The 17,646-nt window shown below is 45.3% G+C and overlaps 1 protein-coding gene across 2 annotated transcripts; it reads left to right on the top strand.

Moving 5' to 3' along the window:
* Positions 1 to 2,167: 2,167 nt before the first annotated feature.
* CD40 (CD40 molecule) lies at positions 2,168 to 17,110 on the top strand. Of its 2 annotated transcripts, XM_027869709.1 has the most exons (9): positions 2,168 to 2,656; positions 9,278 to 9,356; positions 9,697 to 9,822; positions 9,991 to 10,137; positions 11,026 to 11,119; positions 14,225 to 14,292; positions 14,734 to 14,820; positions 14,971 to 14,999; positions 16,040 to 17,110. In XM_027869709.1, the coding sequence occupies exons 1-9, from the start codon at positions 2,615 to 2,617 to the stop codon at positions 16,196 to 16,198; spliced, it is 831 nt and encodes a 276-aa protein (XP_027725510.1). In that variant the 5' UTR covers positions 2,168 to 2,614; the 3' UTR covers positions 16,199 to 17,110. The 2 variants fall into 2 exon arrangements, with proteins under 2 accessions (XP_027725510.1, XP_027725511.1); XM_027869710.1 differs by lacking the exon at positions 14,734 to 14,820.
* Positions 17,111 to 17,646: the final 536 nt, after the last annotated feature.

Here is a 17,646-nt window from a genome sequence, read left to right as displayed (position 1 = left end):
CCCAGGGCTTTATCCGCTGAGCCATCTAACTGCCCCAATCTCTAAGTCACGCTTAACTCCTCATTCTCCATCACCTCACACATCCAGTCAGGTGCCAAGTCTTGTTGATTCTGCCTCTATAACATCTCTGGCATCTATCTCCTTCTCTCTAGTCACATAACTACCACCTTAGTTCAAACTCTTATTACCTCTCTTCTGGACTATTGTTAGAGCTTCCTATTTGGTTTCCCTTTCTTCAGTTTCTTCTCTAATTTCACCTCTTCACAGCTGACAAATTGAATATTACTAAAACAGGTCTCCAATCATGTCAAGCCCCCTGCTCAATAAATCCCTGTGGTTTCTTGATATTTCTGGGATCAAACACACATTCCTCTGTTTGGCATTTACAACCTGTATTATAACTCTTTTCCTTCCCAGTCTTAATAAATATTTCACATCCTCCCTTTCACATCCTTCTTGATCCAAACTTCCAGGACCTTCTCATGTCTCTTACAGATAACACTCTATCTCCAGTCTCTGAACCTTTTCACAGGCCATTCCTCCATGCCCAAAATGTCATTTTTCCTTATCTTCACCTCTTAACATCCCTCATTCCTTTCAAAGTTCAGCCCAAGTGTAACTTCCTACAGGAGACCTTTGCTGATCCCCACTATTGCTAGTGCCTGTGCTTCTAATTACCTCATAATTATTCTACATCCAACTATGTGTATGTATGCATCTATGTATGTATATGCATATGTACCCATATATGTATATGTATACACATACTCACTGCATGTCCCAAAAGTCTTAGTGCACTTTTTTTTTAAGGCAGTTGGGGTTAAGTGACTTGCCCAGGGTCACACAGCTGGTAAGCTTCAAGTGGTTGGTCTGAGGCTGCATTTGAACTCAGGTCCTCCTGACTTCAGGGCCGGTGCTCTGTCTACTGTGCCACCTCACTGCCTCAAGCGCATTAGTGCACTTTTAAACTTTAATAGCTTCAGAAACATAAATGCTAAACACTTACGAAAATGTAATTGGAAAGTTTGCTTCTATTTTTTTGATGCTTATTTAAGTTTGTGAATTTTGAGTAAAATTTATTTTAAAGTTTAACAAGTCAGGGAACTGTGTCATTATGACTTGCATGTGACAGTTTTTGGATGACACTTTCTCAGAACAAGCATAGGAGGTTCTCTTTTTTGGCTTATCTAAGAAGTCCTGGGCAGAACCAGGCCCAGAACCCAGATCTCCTGACTCCCATTTGGGTGTTCTTGTAGGAATACCAAGTTCCTACAAGATTCTGAAACCACAGATTTTTAGGAAGGTGAGGAGTGGGGATTTTGTAACCCTGTGTGCAATGAAAAAATCACTGGATTTAAAATTAGATGTTCTGGCTTTGATTTCTTGACCTTACGCAAAATCCCTTCCCTTCTGGGCTTCCATTTTTTCCTTAAAATGAAGGTGGTAAATAAATTTTGTGTGTTCACTGCTATAGAAATAAAAACTATGACTATATTCTTGATAAAAGAAAGCCTGGAGTTGGAATCAGGGAGGGGGTAGGTGGATAATCTTAAAAAGTCCCTTAAAACACTCATAATCCTAGGAAGAAAGAGTGGTTAAATCTATTTTTCATACCTTCAGAATCTTTCTGCAAGTGTGTATTAAGAACCTACTGTGTGCCAGGCACGGGGCTAGAAGCTGAGGATACAAGGACAAAAATGAAACAGTCCCTGCTCTCTGAAGAGCTTACAGCCAAGTGAGAGTCAGGAAATCTGGGGACCAGGCCTGGCTCTGCCCAGGACTTATGGTGTGACCTTAGACAAGCCAGTTTCTTCTCTCCTTGTGCCTCCATTCTCTCCTCTGTAAAATGGGGGCAGTAACTTTTATACTAGCATTGTTAAGTGCTACCGAAGGAATGTGAACTGTGGTTCTTCTTCCTGTCAGTTTCGGTCTTAGAGTTGGAACAAAGAGGGCATCGAAAAGCTTCTCCCCACCTTTCTAGGTCCCTCACTTAGTCTGGAATTTCCTTGGGAATGAAAGAGAAACTCAGCTTGGGAAACTCCTTTCCTTGCAAACACCCCCGCTCTCTTCTCAAGCTGCACTTCTCCCAGGGGACTTCCTCTAGAAAAGCTGGCAGAGAGCCCAGAGAAAGTGGGGGGAGGCAGGGGGGGAACGACAGACTTTCAGTTCTGTCAGCTCGGGCGGATGGTGGTGGGGGTGGAGCAGTGTTGCGCCCCTAACCCAGGGGTCTCCAGCCCCACGTGAACAACTCAGTTCCCTGCTCCTGTAATCCTTGGAGCACAGACAGGCTACCTCTTTCCTGCCTTTACTGCCCTTTGGGGTTCCACTACAGGGGTTGGAAGTAAAGGGGAGAGAAGCTTGAGGTGCCAGGAAAAGAGTCCTCTCAACTGGATCTCGGAAAACTGTCCTAACCTGGAATATCCACGGAAAAGACTAATTGTGGTGCGGTCAGGGGGCTCTCCGGGGTTCTAACTCTCCCGCCAACATTAAGTGAGATTGAGTTGAGGTGCCCCGCCCATGTTATGGGTGGGGCTCCCATGTGGTGTGTAGGGGATTATTAGACGCTGGCTCTTGGCCATCCTCGCCTCTCTTGGAGCCTTCTTCCAGTCCAGCCATGATCCTGTTCTGTCTGCTGTGGAGCTGCGTTTTCACCGCCGTGAGTTGATCTCCTACCCCTTCATTCCCCTTCTCTTTCCAGGGAGGCCAGGTTGGGGTCTAAAACTTGGGAAGGGATGGGATGGAAAAAAAAGCAGGACTTTTTGGAAAGGGCTCACACATCTGGCTATAATGTGGATTTTAGGGGATACAGAAAGGTGTCCTCTTTACACCTCAGTTTCTTCCTCTGTGAAATGAGGATAATGGACTCTCTGAGGTTCCTCTTCACCAGATCTAACATTTGACTTACTTTCTTGGAGAGATCAATTAATGAAAGATGGGGAGAAGCTAAAAGTTGAACAAAAGGTAGAGAAAGAGAGGGTAGGGGAAGGGAAATGACCTGGTAGCAGAGAATAACTCTCCTTACGGTCAGTTTAAGGGGAGTGAGCTGTGGGTCACCCGGCTAACTGCCAGGCAACAGATCATTCATCCATGAGTTGCTCCTTGCAGCCAGCTTTAAGGGTCTGAGGCAACCAGTGCCTCAGTAGAATTGATTCAATTCATTCCATATTCCTTGAATTTGTATTGTGTCCAGTCCAGTCCAGAGTTTTTGTGGGAATATTATCACTGGCACTTCAAGAAAAAAGAGGTGAGACTGCCTTTCAGTTGGCACAGAGCGAGGCTCCAGGAGTCTGTGTTCAGCCTTAAACTCCTGGGACTGGCTGGCTAAAGAACTAGGGAGGTTACAGATAGATTGCTGTTCTCTAGGCCAGAAAGGAAACGGAATGGAATAGGAAGAGGTGGAAAAAGTCCAGTTTCCTGTCCTTTTCTCACATTACAGGATGCTGTTGCATCTGGAAACAACCCCTTCTGCATGGTCATGGGATTCTTGACAACTTGGGGGGAGACTTATCAGTGCTTCCCTGCTGTGCCCTTTCTGTGGATAGAGGGAAAGATAAGTGAAGGGCCGAAACTCCTTAGAGAAGGGGAAGGGGGAGACACAGCAGGCAAAGCTACCACATCTTTATAGGACCACGAGTCTTGTCTCAGGGGAAAAGCCAGGGAAATACCCTATGATTCCCTAACTCAAAGAAATGGACACAATTTCAGGGACAGCATCAGGGGGTTAAATGAAACAAATCAATGAGATTTGTTTTTTGAACTGAGAATCCTGTAATGTCCAATTTGAAAGGGGTTTAGAAAACAATGCCAAAATTAGAGAGAAACATTAGAACAGAGAGTAGCAGAACTGGAAGGGACTTTAGAGGAAAGTACAAAATCAGTGGAAGAGACATTAAATTTGGAATCAGACACCCAAGTTCAAATCCCTGCTTTGTCACTTAGAATCTGTGTGACCTTGAGCAAATCATTTTACCCCTCTAACCCTCAATTTCTTCATAAGAATGAAGGGGTTAGACTAGGCAGATTTTTAAAATCCATGTCAAATATTTATGATCCTATGAACATATAATGTCAGAGCTGGAAGGACCTGTAGAATGTAAAACATCAGAACTTCCTTGTTCCTAGACCACATGATGAGAGAGCTGGAAGGCACCTAAGACTTAAGAAATGGTAGAGTTGGAAGGAACCTTAGGACTGTTTAGTTTAACTCTCCCAATTGACATAAAAAGAAACTGAGGCTCAGTGAGATAAGTGACTTGCCCACATTGAATTAGGCACAAGAGGAAATTGAGGCTCAGTGAGATGAAGTGACTTGCTCACAGTAAATTAGGCACAGGCTTCTTCCTCTCAACCATACTGTCTCTCAGAGGGGGCTACTACCCTGGGATGATGATGTCTCTCTGAAGCCATCACACACGTTCTGAAGCTCAGAATTACCCAAGCATATCGCTGGGGAATTCATTAAAAACCCACACCCCTTTCTGTTTTTTGGATAGTTCCTCATTTTGGAGGTTGGGAATTCCCCTTGTACCTGGTCTGCTGTGTTGCCCCCAACCCATAACTTCCCCCCTTTTCCCCACCTCATTTCACCAGGGGGGGAGGGGTTGTCAGTGAAGCTGTAAAACTCTAGAGTGATGACTATACAGGAATAAACAAGCCTGGGAGAATTACTGGGAAGGAGTTGGGTTCCTGGTGGGAGGGGAAGGGGGAAGCCACTTCTGCCCCTCACTTTCATTTTCACTGAGTACAAAAGTTAAGAGGGCAAATAGAGATAGAGAGAAGGGAGGGTGGAGCTAGAGATGGAAGAAAGAACCTTTGTGGAAGAGACCACATGGGATGAAGAGGCTGGTAGAAAGGAGGTAAACTGTAGGGTCAGGCTCTCTAGCCCCTCATTCCAGGTTCTGCCACAGGGCAAGGGCTGAGCTCCCTAAAATAGGGAGAATTCCCTAGCCACATGCACTCTCCTTCCCCCCCCCCCCCTTTTTGGTGAGGCAATCAGAGTTAAGTGACTTACTCAGGGTCACACAGCTAATAAGTGTCAAGTGTCTGAAGCTGGACTTGAACTCAGGTCTTCCTGACTCCAGGGCTGGTGCTCTGTTCACTGCACCACCTGGCTGCCCCACACAGGCACTCTCCTTGAGCGTATTCTGTGACAGGAGGAGCAGAGTTAAGGGCTCATGGTTAGTCACAAGTTCATTACAGATTGATTTCTGTTTTATGATGGAGTTAATGATATTGATTACTGGATTGAAGAGCATTAGACTTGGAATCAAGCAAGCCCCAAATTCTGGGCTCAGAACCAAAACTTGCTAGCTATATGATCTTAAGTAAGTACATTCCCACTTCAAGACTCAGTTTGTTCATCTGTAAAATAGGGGTATTAATACTGACACTAAAGGGCTTTGTAAAACTGTAAACTCTTAAGTCCTGTGTAACTATGACCTATTATTTTAGCGGTAATTCTCCTCTGTTACAATGTAAAGAGCACTGGATTTAGGGTTAGAAAACAGGGGTCTCCATTCTGCTTTTGCTACTTATTATCTGTGTGATATTGAGCAAACTACTGAATTTCTTTGGACCTCAGTTTCTTCTTTGAGTCTCAGTTTCCTCCTCTATAAATGAGGGAGTTGAATTAAATGATCCCCAAAGTCCCTTCTAACTGGATCTAATGGGGTGTGTGTGTGTGTGTGTGTGTGTGTGTGTAGCTGTAATGACCATTGTATGGTAAGATCCACAGGCTGTTGTATTTTAGGGGGCCTAGTTAGACTGGAATGCTTGTCTAGCCAGTTTCCCACCTAGGGTGCAGTGCACTTTCCTAAATTTCAGACATTTGAGTATTACTGAATGGCAACCTTCCAATCTGCTAAAATCCAGAACCAACTGCTTGTATAGGGCTTTTGTTATTGAGGCCATTTCTTAATATTAAGTATAGCATGTCTTGAATTTTTTAATTTACATTTTCAGTTTCATGAGATAGATGTAAAATTCAGTGTTTAGGTACCAAAACTCACCTGTATCAATATAAAATGGGGCATATGGGGCCAGATGCTTGTTCATGAAAATTACCTGGGGATTTTAATGGGCTGAAAGCTCAATATGAATCAATAGTATGATTCCGAAACAGGGAAGTCGTGTCCATCTCACTTGTTTGCCTGGTTAGGCCTCATTTGGAGCATTGTGTTTTGTCCCCTAGGACACCTATGTCATATTTTAGGAGCAATTTAGGCAAACTTGAGAGTGTCTAGAGAAAGGCAACCAACATGAAAAGACTTAAAACTGTGTCAATGGAGGAAAGGAACTCACAGCACCTACTATGTTCATCCTGGGCCATCTCCAGTTGTCCTGATTGATATTTAGTCACTGGACCCAGATGGAGGAGAAAGTGAGGCTGGTGACTTTGCACAGCCCTCCCTCACTCAAACCAAAGTCAATTGCCAGTCATGTCATCATCTACCTGATGTCATGGTCCTCTTTGAGAATGAAGGACGAACCACAATTATGTGCCAGGCTACAAGGTAGGTGCTACTATTCTCCCATTTTACAGTTCAGGGAAACAAACATTATGTGTCCCAGGATCATGAAGCTAGTAACTGTCTGAAGCAGAATTTGAACTCAGGTCTTCCTGATTCCAGTCCCATTGAGCCACCAGCTGGCTCTTGAGGTTGAGGTTGAGGTTGAAAGACTTGGATGGAGAATGGATTTTATCACACTCGTGATTGCTTTCTTTAAATACTGTGCTTGAAGGATTGTCATGTGAAGAGGGATTAAACTCAACTAGGTGGCGTAGTGATTAGAATGTGGGACCTGGCATCAGGAAGAGCTGAGTTCAAGTATGACCTCAGACACTTAATATCTCTGTGACCCTGGGAAAGTCATTTAATCTCTTTCAGCCCTAGTTTTCTCAACTGTAAAATGGGAATAATAATAGCCCTTACCTCCCAGGGTTGTTGTGAGGATAAAAGAAGATAATATTTATAGAGTGTTTTGTAAACCTTAAAGCTCTATATAAATTCTAGGTATTATTGTTGTTCTTATTATATTTTAGTTCCATATAAGGAAGAACTTCCTAGCATAGAAGCTGCCCAACAATGGAATGGACTGTCACTGGCTGTGTTCAAGCAGAAAGTGATTGTTGTTTGTGGGGGGGTTTCGGAAGGGATCTCTGCCATTGGCTGCTGGACTGAACACCAAAGGATGTGATACAAACAGTTAAACTAGATGAGCTACCAGTCTCCTTCTAGCCCAGGGATCCTCTGATGGCTGTACTTAGCCACCCACATTCTTACCCAGCCCCCTTCAGGACCATGCACTGGAAGATGGCTGATGTTGCCGGGGGACAAACATCTGCTGTGCACTCATCTGTACTGTAAGCTGTTACTGAGTCAGTCCTCTCAAGTTTTCTGTATAAAGCACTGGGGGTTTTGCTACTGGCTGTAAAATATAATTAATTGACATACATAAGTACTGTCTTGCTAGCTTTCCTGAAGGCCAGAGCTCACCTGCAACAAACTCAACCGACTTCAGTTGGGTCCAATAAAAGAATGTAGTAGCATTGGGGGTGGAGGAGGGGGCATGGGGAGAAAGACAGAGACAAAGAAGATAGAGATAGAGACACAGAGTCAGAGACATAGACAGTGACAGAGATAGAGACACAGTGACAAAGAGAGACAGAGGCAGGCAGAGACATAGAGACAAAAACAGAGAGAGACAGAGGCAGGGACACAGAGTCAGAGACAGAGAAAAGACAGAGGCAGGGACACTCAGCCAGAGACACAGAAACAAAGACAGGAAGAGATAGGGACAGACACAGAGACAGAGAGATAGAGACAGACAGAGAGACAGGGACACAGAGTCAGAGACACAGAGATAAAGGTGGAGAGACAGGGAAAGACACAGAGACAGCCAGACAGACAGAGAATGGGAGGAGGCAGGAAGCTATAGTTAATGAAAATGAATGACAATTTGTGTGGAAGAAGATGTGCTTGAAGAAAATAAAAACGTGGAGAAGAGAAAGGGGTCATTTGAGAGGCAGTATAGTTTAGGGGTAGAGTAAGAATAGATTGCCTCATAAGGTAGTGAGTCTTTTGTCACTGGAAGTGTCTAAGCAGAGGCTGGATAAACATGTGGTGCAGGGCAAAGACTACAGACCAGCAACCAGGAGAACTAGGTTCGACTGTAGTCAGGGACACTAAGAGTGACTGAATAAGTGGCAAAGCTGGGCTGGGATCTCAAGTCCTCTAACTCCACACCCAGAGCTTTTCCACTGTGTTCCTCAGTTCCAATTTAGATCAATTCTTTCGGTATTTTTAAGATAATAGGATTTAGGATTAGAAGAAGCCTAAGAGATCATCTAGTCTCCCACTTTGCAGATAAGAAAACTGAGGCCCAGAGATGTTAAGTGATTTTCCCGTGGTCACACAGGTAGCCGAAGCAGAATCTGAACATAGGTCCTTTGACTCTTACCATTATCATTGGCTGAAGCTGCAATGTGGTTTAAAATGTGGTGTGTGTGTGTGTGTGTGTGTGTGTGTGTGTGTGTGTGTGTGTGGTTTGGGGCCTGGATCACTGACTTACAGAACTACAGATAATGAAACTCTAGGGGGCATGCTGGTAAACATTTAACAATCAGATCTCCAAAAACCCAGGATGCACTTTTAAGTTTCATCTGAGTCAGTAACCTTTTCTCCATCACTTTGTTAAGTCTAGACAAACCAAAACAATAGGTCAAATCCTGAGATTTCCTGTACAGTTTGCTGATTTCGGATATATCAAAGGTCACACTGAAAATTTCACTTTGTCAGCAACACCCTTCTCCCTTGACCCATGCAGATAAGCAACTGTTCTGAGCCTTGGTTTTAGAGCTGCCTGAGGCACTGAGGGGTTCAGAGATTTGGCCAGGGTCACTCTGCCAGGATGATCAGAGGCTGAATCCAGAGAGCAACTTTCACTTTTAACCTCATGATTCAGACTCATTTAGGTCTGTTGAATAGTTCTAGTGGTGTGGGGGTCACTAAACTGTACACAAAGATCCTTGAAGGCATTTATTGATTTAGAAAACCACCAATTAACATTATCTATGTTCTATTGTATTTTTAATTTGTTTTGTTAATTATTTCCCAATTGCATTTTAATCTAGTTCTGGTAGCTCTCAGGAGAGTTGCTGACACCTCTGATCTAAACTATCCAGGCCCAATAATTGTCATTCATTTAACTGGAGGCAGGCAACTGGTCTCTTATGGTTCTGCTAAATTTGGGGATCTTGTGATTTCTCTCTTTTCAGGTCCATATGAAACCATCCATGTTTTGTGAGAAAAACCAGTACTTGGTGAATGGAATCTGCTGTGAGAAGTGCTCGCCAGGTATATGAAAAGGTGACTAGGATGGGAATTAGGAGACCTGGATTCGAATCCTGACTCATACAAGTCATGTGACTTTGGGCACATATATACATACAAAGTAATGTGTACTAACCATGTGAGCCCCCCAACTCCCCATTCCTCAGTTTCCTCATCTCTACAGTAGGTACAATAATATGCCTAGTAAGTGCTTGCCACAGAGTAGGCACTTACTGCTTGTGGACTAATTGAATGCTAGTACTACCTAGCTCCCAGGGCCCATTGTGAGAAAAGTGCTTTGTAAACCTCAGTGTGTTATAGAAATGTAGGGTTCTGAACTTTCTCTGCTCTTGACATCTTCCAGGAACAAAGCTGGTCACTGATTGCAGTGAGGACAGTGAAACCCAGTGTGAGCCTTGCCAAGAGGGCGAGTTCCAGTCTTCCTGGAACCATGATAAATACTGCCATCAACACAAATACTGTGATACCAGTATGTTAACAGAGAGTGGTGGTGGTGGGGAACCAGGGGAAAGGGAGAGGACATGTGTCCACCATACATGTGCTTGTGGGTCAGTGGATTCTGGGGCAGGAAGGAGCTGGGAAGGGAGATCTGACCTTTTCCTCTCATCACTGGCTCCTCACTGCCCTCTCTGCTTAGATTTGCTCCTCAAGATTCAGGAGGAAGGCTCCTTGACAAAGGATACTATCTGCATTTGCACAGACGGTTTTCACTGTACTAGCCCAGAGTGTGAGAGCTGCAGCAGCCATAGCCCCTGCCCACTAGGCTTTGGCGTCAAGCTGATTGGTGAGTAGCTCTACTCAGGCAGTGCCTCAGTTTCCCCCTTCATGACGTAAAGAGGTCAAGCTAGATGGTCTCTGAGCTCTTCCAGCTCTGATATTCTATGTTCTAAGGTCTCTTTCATATCTAAGATTCTAGTCCAGGAAGTATGGGGGGAGTGAGGAAGGCCAGGGCCAAAGCTGAGGAGGGAAAAGGTATTCTTCATTTCTTCTATCTGCATTTAGCCCAGCAATTGCCACTTCCCATTCCTGTTACTTCTTTCAAAGAAAGGGAAGGAATTGGGGCGGGGAGGAGAGGTCCTCAGGCCCTAAAATGGCGCCATTTGGCCCGACTGAAGGTCTTCCATTGTCTCCCTTGCCAGAGGTCCCAGTCATTCCCAGCTCCAGGAGAAGGGAAAGGGGGGGGGAAGGGAGGATTAGAAGTTCTTCTGCAGGATGCAACTGGAGAACAGGGACAGGTCAGCCGGTGTCAAGCTCACTCCTGACCCTTGCTCCGGAATGGCCATTGCTTCCATAGCCCAGACGAGCCTGACTTAATAGCTTTCCAGACCTACCTCAAGATGGCAGCCTCAGGGGCCTTTCCCCTCAGATTGAAGGGCTAGAAGGCAGAGAAATGAACTCTTCCCAAGGCCTCCCTGTATGAAAGCTAACATCTTTGCCATCAGCTGCTCTGCTTGGTTTCAACGCTAAGAACATCATAACCCCCGTGCTGAGTATGCTCTGCCCTCCCATCTGTGTTTCAGCTTCCTTTTTATGTATTTTCTCCCCCTATTAGATTGTAAGACCCTTGAGGATTGGTGCTTAGCACAGTACCTGGTACATAGTAGACACTTAATGAACGTTCATTGGTTATTATTGACTATGACAGCCACTCTGCTCTCTTCTCTTCTCCCAGGCACAAGTTCTACTGACACCATCTGTGAACATTGCGAGAAAGGCTTTTTCTCCAACGTGTCCTCCGCTTCTGAAAAGTGCCTCCCCTGGACCAGGTATTGGGAATCCTGACTCTCTTGCTTCCTGGGCCCATGAGTAGTCATTGGGGTCATGCTTCCTAGGCCTTATGTCCGTGGCCTACCTGGGAAATTGAAAAGACACATTACAATACATGAAGGCTTTTTTCTCCCATCCTTCCCAGCCATCCTCTGGTGCAGGTGTGTGTCCTTCGGCACACCCATGCTTTCAGCTAGAAAAGAAGAGTAATGGCTTATCTTCATTTTTCAAGGTTTATAAAATCTTTCCCTTGTGAAGGTAGTACAAGGATAATAATAATAATAATATAAAGAATACCAGATAATTTCTGTAATATCTTAAGGTTTACAAAGCCCTTTACATATTATTTCATTTGACTCTCACAATAACTATCCAGGTATTATTACTATCTCCACTTTACAGATGAGGAAATGGAGACAGGGAAAAGTTAAGTGACTTGTCTAGGGTCTTGCAGCTAGTACCTATTTGAGAATGATTCTACTCATTTTAAAAATTTTATTTTTTTTTTATGTGAGGCAACTGGGGCTAAGTGACTTGCCCAGAGTCACACAGCTAGTGAGTGTTATGTGTCTGAGGCTGGATTTGAACTCAGGTCCTCCTGAGTTCGGGACCAGTGCTCTATCCACTGCACCACCTAGCTGCCCCAATTCTACTCATTTTTTAGATGTAAATGCTGAATCTCAAGAGATTAAATGATGTACTTGCTCAAGGTCAGTCTAGTAAGCATTAGAGTTGGGACTCAGACCTATGTCTTTTTACTCCAAGTCCAGTTATACCATATTGCTTCTCTTCATACTAACTTTCTACTCTACCTTTTTATACAACTTTCTTTCTTCTTTTTTCCCCTCCCTCTGTCCCTTCCTCCCTTTCTTCCCTCCCTCTTTCCTTCTTCTTCTCCTTCCTTCCCTCCCTCCCTTCTTTCCTTCATTTCCTCTCTTTTTTCATTCTCTCCCTCATTTCATCTGTCCTTCCTTTTCTTCATCCTTCTCTCCTTTCTTTCTTCTTTGCTTCCTTCCTTCCTTCCTTCTTTCCTTTCCCTTTCCTTCCCTTCCCCCACTTCTCTTTACCATGATCACCCTCTTGTCTATCCTTCATTTTTCTGGTCACAAAGTAGCAAAAGTTTGAGAGGAGCTCAGACATTCAGGATATGCCCAGCTCATCTTCATTACACACTTATGTGTGAGTGCTCTGACTGAAAAACAAAGATCCAGAAAACAGCAGCAGACCCCAGTGAGGAAGTGCCCCCTAATCCTACTAAGTCTTATGCACTTGTCAGTCTAACCTCCCAACATCTCATTGTGGGCAGGGTTATTAAGTGGAAAGAGCACTGGGTTTGGAGTTAGGGGACCTGCATTTAACTTTTCTTGGCTTCAGTTTCCCCCATTGAAAAATTGGGAATTTCCTAATCTATGATCACCTATGACCCATCTTGGGGGGCGGGAGAATCACAGAGATTTGTAAGATTTTCACGGAGATTATAAGATTTCTACCTGGAAGGGAACTCAGATATTATTTTATCCAACTCTTTCATTTAATGGATGCAGAAGCCACATTTCAGAGAGATTACACAACTCACCACATACGACACATGTAGTGGAAAAGTTGATTCAAACTTGGGTTCTCAGTCTAAATTCAGTACTTGTTCTATGACATCAGACTTCTTTGTTTTGACTCCTTCTCCTTCACTCCCCAAGCTCAGTTGGTCCCCAAGACTGCTGGTTATTCCCTTGCAATGTCTCCCTCTTTGTCCCCTCTCATGGCCAGGTTCTCATCAGCTCATAGATGGACTACTAGAGTAGTTTCCTGGCTAGTCTTCCTGCCTTCCATGTCCTCCTCCCATCTATTCTGCACAAGCCCCAGATTCATCTTCTGAAAAACACTCATTTTTTTCATGAAACTGATCAAACACTGCCAGGGGCTCCTTGTTGCCTAATGAATCAAGTCTGAACTGCTCTGCCTGGCCCTTTATAATAATGCCTGCCCAACTTTATTTCCCATAACTCTCCAGGACTTAGAATACTCGTGACAATAGCTCACATTCCTATAGTTCCTGCAAGATCTGCAATACATTTTTCTTTCAACAAAATCCTGGGAGGCATGGTGTGCAAATATGATTGTACCCATTTCACAGAGGAGGAAGCAGGTCTTAAGAGGGGAAAGTCAACAGACCTCATCAATATCAATACCATTGTGGTGTCCTTTCCTCTGCCCTCTGCCTTCTGTCCACACAGTTGCTCACTGCCTGCTGCAGCATTATTCTGTAGACATGAGCCTGGTTTTATTAATACTGTTTATGGTTCAGTGAGAAGGGCATTCAGTTTGAAACTGGAGGATCCAAGTCCTTGTTCTACCTCCCACTTCTTCTCTGGGCCTGGACCTATTTCCGTATTTGTAAAATATGGGGGTTGGACCAGATGACTTCTGAGGTCCCTTCCAGTTCTTAATTTGTGATTCTATGATATAATGTAATATCCTGGCCTAGAACACATTTTCCTCCCCTAAACCTGTCCAAATTCTGTCCATCCTTTAAGATGCAGATCAAGTCCCTCTGAAAGCCTTCCCTGACTACACCATCCTTTTTCTCTCCCCTTTTTCTGAACTTTCTAGCACTCATGGACCACACATTAGCACTTAGATCATGCACTGTTCTGTACAGCATGGTCTGGTGGGAGGAGCTCTGGACTTGGAGTCAGTCAAGAGACCTAGAATTTGTATATGAATCATGGCTCTGACACTTGCTTTTTGAGCAAGTCACTTAAAGTCTCTGTGACTCAGATTTCTCATCTACAAAATGGGGACAGTAATCCCAGTACCACCTTACAGGGTTGTTGTGAGGAAAATGCTGAGCAACCTGTAAATATGAGAAGCATTATCATTGTTTATGAATTGAATCATGCATTAATTAAAGTTGCTTTCCCACTTGGTTTTAAGCCCCTTGAGTGAGGGGACCATAGTTATCTTTTTCCATCTCCCATAATCCCTTGCACAGAGGAGCAGGAATTTCTTGACTGATCTGATTCCCCCAATTCTGGCCTTGAAGCCTCATGAGCTGGAAAAGCAGTCTCTGTGTGTGTGTGTGTGTGTGTGCTTGTGTGTTTACCCAGGTGCAAAGCCACAGGACTGGTGGAAATTCGGGAGGGGACGGATACAACTGATGTGCTCTGCCAAGACGGTAATTATGGGTGGACAATGGTAGAAGATTAAAGTCAGATTTGGGGTGGGGGAGTGGAAGGGATGAGATAGACATTGAAGTTATGCATCATCAAAAAGTAGAAAGGTAGAGAGGACAGAAAGAACATTTGATTTAACAGTCATTAGACCTGGGTTCTACTCCTTGGTTCTGCCAATTACTAGCTGTGTGACTATGAACAAGTCATTTCACCTCTCTATGCCACTGATTCCTCATCAGTAACATTAGGGGTTGCACCAGACAAATCACTACATCTCTTTCCAGATCAGACATTCTAGCATTCTGTGTGAAAGAAAAAATTCTGAGTGGGGAGTAGAAGGGATGGAGAGTGGACCAGGGATGGGAAAAATGGGAGGAACAAAAGATTCTAGGAGGATAGGAGATGCTTGGGGGGAGGTTTTGCTAAAGCCCAGTTTTCCCCAGGTCCCAAATCTCGAATGGGTCTCTTAGTGCTGATCCCCATAACAGTAGGAATCTTCTTTGCTATCATCGGCTTGTTGCACTGGAAATGTGAGTCTGGGATTAGGCTGGGTGTTGGGAGGTTCTCCTGGGGAGAGGTGGGGAAAAGACCTGAGGAGGGAAAGGAAAGGGTGCAGGTACACAGGGTGCAGTCTCCCTTTCTTGACCTTAATGTCTCTCTCCTCCCAATTTCCCATTCAGGTCTGGGTTTCAAGGAGCCAAAGAACAAGGTAGGTCATTTCCTGAGCTAGTTTTATTTCCTGAGATCTAGACAGGGTACAGCAGACTGGAAGAAGAGGGAGTGAGTCACTGGCATCCACATTTGGACAGCAAGAACAGGCTTCCCTTTCCATCATCATAGCCAGTGTCCTCTCATTACTTGGATAGGGGCTACCCATGGAGGCTTTTTTTTTCTTGTGCCTCAGAACCTAGTTGTTAGCACCTTCCTGGTGGAGCAGAAAGCTCACACTAGATTGGGAGTTGGGTGAGCTGGGTTTGAGTCTGGGCTCTGTGTAACCTTGAGCAGGTCCCCTCTCCAGGGCTCAGTATCCTCCTCTGTAAAATGAGAGGGCTGTACTGCATCCTCTATAACTCTATGATTCTCTCCTTATTCCTTCTCCTGGGGCTTGAACCTGACTTCCTTACACAGATGGTGGCAATCCAGGTGTCAAGGTCTGGCAGCTAATGTACCTGGCTTTTTTCCAGTCTTCTGAACAGTCAGGTGCTTATGGGTTTTTTCCTAAGCCTTAAAGGTGGCAGCAAAGGCAGAATCTGTGGGAGGAGAGAAAAGAGGGCCTGTGGCTTTGTAGCAGGGGCAAAACAGCTGGATTTGGAGACAGAAAACTTGGGTTCCAGTCCTGGTTTTGCTGTGCCCTTACTTGTGTGACCTTGGACAGGTCACTTAACTTTTTTGGGGGCCTCAGTTTCCTCTTATTAAAATTGAAAAGGTTGGTTGGATCATCTCTAAGTATCTTACAACTCTAGAGATTATGACCTTGGATTCCATCCCCCTCCCTTTGAGGGTTAAAGACTTGTGATTCATGGTGTGGCCAGCAGAGGGCAGGAGGAACCCATGGAAAAGAGCCTAGAATTCTGTTCCTCCCCATACCTTCTCTGTATACTGGGGAACAGCCATGGAGGGAAGTATGCACATCCCTCCCTTCTTCTTCTGCGTCAGAATGTTTAGCATGACGCTCCTTCTCTGTCTCACGGGGGCAGCACTCTATTTGTAAAGGCTGCTGCCCTTTACGTGACTCTTTGTCCTGAACAGGTTGGCCAGCAAGAGTATTTGGGTCCTGTGCACCCAAGAGCAAATCCCCAGGAGAATGAAGAGGATCCCCTCCCTGTGCAGGAAACCTTACTTCGGGGCCAGCCAGTCACCCAGGAGGATGGCAAAGAGAGCCGCATTTCAGAACAAGAGGGACAGTGAGAGGCCATGGGTCTCAGGGGCTGCCAGGGCCGGAATAAGGCCAGGTATCAAGTCTCAGGGCATCTTGATGTAGGGGGAAGCCCAAGAGTACTGATAGCAGAATTACCAGCAGCTGCTGTTCTGGAGGCAGAGGGAGGGGTGGGGGAAGGACTTGGGGGGCTGCCTGCTTCCCATCTGACCCTTGAAGTGCATGGTACAGAGGGTCCTGAGACTTTTTCCCCTTAGTAATGACTTTAACATTTCCAGGCCCCAGAGTTCCCCTCTTGGCCCTGCTGCCTTTGCATAAGGAGGGAGGAAAAGAGAACATGATCCAGTTATCCCACTGGCACAATTCCCCAACCTCTCTCCTGAAGCCACAAGAGGGAATTCCTGGCATACAAATACACACTACCCATAAAGCACTTTTGATCCTGGCCGGTCCTTCTGACCCCTTCCATGTGGAAGAGGGGAAGCTTACTCTTTAGCATCTACTTCAAGGCCCAGGGGTCTTCCCACCCTCTCCATCTTAGCCATAGTGTGAGTGGCTGTTGCTGTTGCTGCTGGGTGCAGTAGAGCCCTACTCCCCACCATCGGGGAGAACATCAGGATAAAAATGTAACATCCCATTATCTTCTTGCAGTACAACTGAGGGGGAGACCAGACAGGAGGAGCAGAGGGAGCAGGAGCCCAGGGAAGGGAGTAGGGGATGGGGAGCAGTGGGAAGGCTGCCTTAGCTCACACTGGCTAGGGCACAAATTCAAGGAGGATGTGGAGGGGATGGTCAGGCCTGAGGCAGTCTGTCTCATTCAGTGTTATTTATGATCACTGAAAAGTGGGATTGGGGTTGGGGTGTGTACACACTGCCTGGAATGGTATGACGGTTGGCATCTGTTGGTAACTTGGAGGCTGATTAAATAAAACTTTGAGGTCCAATTGGAGGTCTTGATCTACTAATTGGGAAATCTTGGTTTATACTCTAGGGTCCAGACCCATATGGGCTAAATAGAGGAGGGGGCTCAAGGTATGTTTACAGATGTGGAATTACAGCCTATGTTTGGAGATGGAAGGGATAGGGAGTGGTGTTTAGTGGGCACTGGGTGGGGGAGTTGGCTCACAGCGGGGGTCCCCCCTTCCCTTGGTGAAGAACCTCAGGAAAAGCCAGGGCCACTACTCACTGACTCCACCCTGAAATCCCTTCTCTGGCTCCGGGCTTTGGACTCTCTCCTGGAGGCGGTTGCTGTAAAGCAAACAGCAGCCAGAAGGTGGCACTGAGGTCACATTCATGTCGCTTTTGCTTCCTAGGGCCCCCACTCTGCCCTGGTCTCTCAGTCTCTCCATGTTCTTCAGCATCATAGGCTTTAGAACTGGCAAGGCCCTTAAAGACCTCCTAGTCCCATCTCTTCTTTGGACACTGGAGGTAACTGTTCCAGAGAAGAGAAGTGACTTGCTTAAGGTCACACAGACAACAG

The sequence above is a fragment of the Vombatus ursinus genome, unplaced genomic scaffold (assembly GCF_900497805.2).
Source record: "Vombatus ursinus unplaced genomic scaffold, bare-nosed wombat genome assembly UNPS02014793.1, whole genome shotgun sequence".
NCBI lineage: Eukaryota > Metazoa > Chordata > Mammalia > Diprotodontia > Vombatidae > Vombatus > Vombatus ursinus.
The sequence above is the reverse complement of the archived record's forward strand: the minus strand, read 5'-3'. Positions and strand labels throughout refer to the sequence as shown.

Bases quoted from the DNA above. Each gene is read 5' to 3' on its own strand.
- CD40 (XM_027869709.1), top strand. From the start codon at position 2,615: ATGATCCTGTTCTGTCTGCTGTGGAGCTGCGTTTTCACCGCC. The intron at 9,357-9,696 runs GTATATGAAAAG...GACATCTTCCAG, and splicing joins CTGTGAGAAGTGCTCGCCAG to GAACAAAGCTGGTCACTGAT. The intron at 14,821-14,970 runs GTGAGTCTGGGA...TTTCCCATTCAG, and splicing joins CGGCTTGTTGCACTGGAAAT to GTCTGGGTTTCAAGGAGCCA.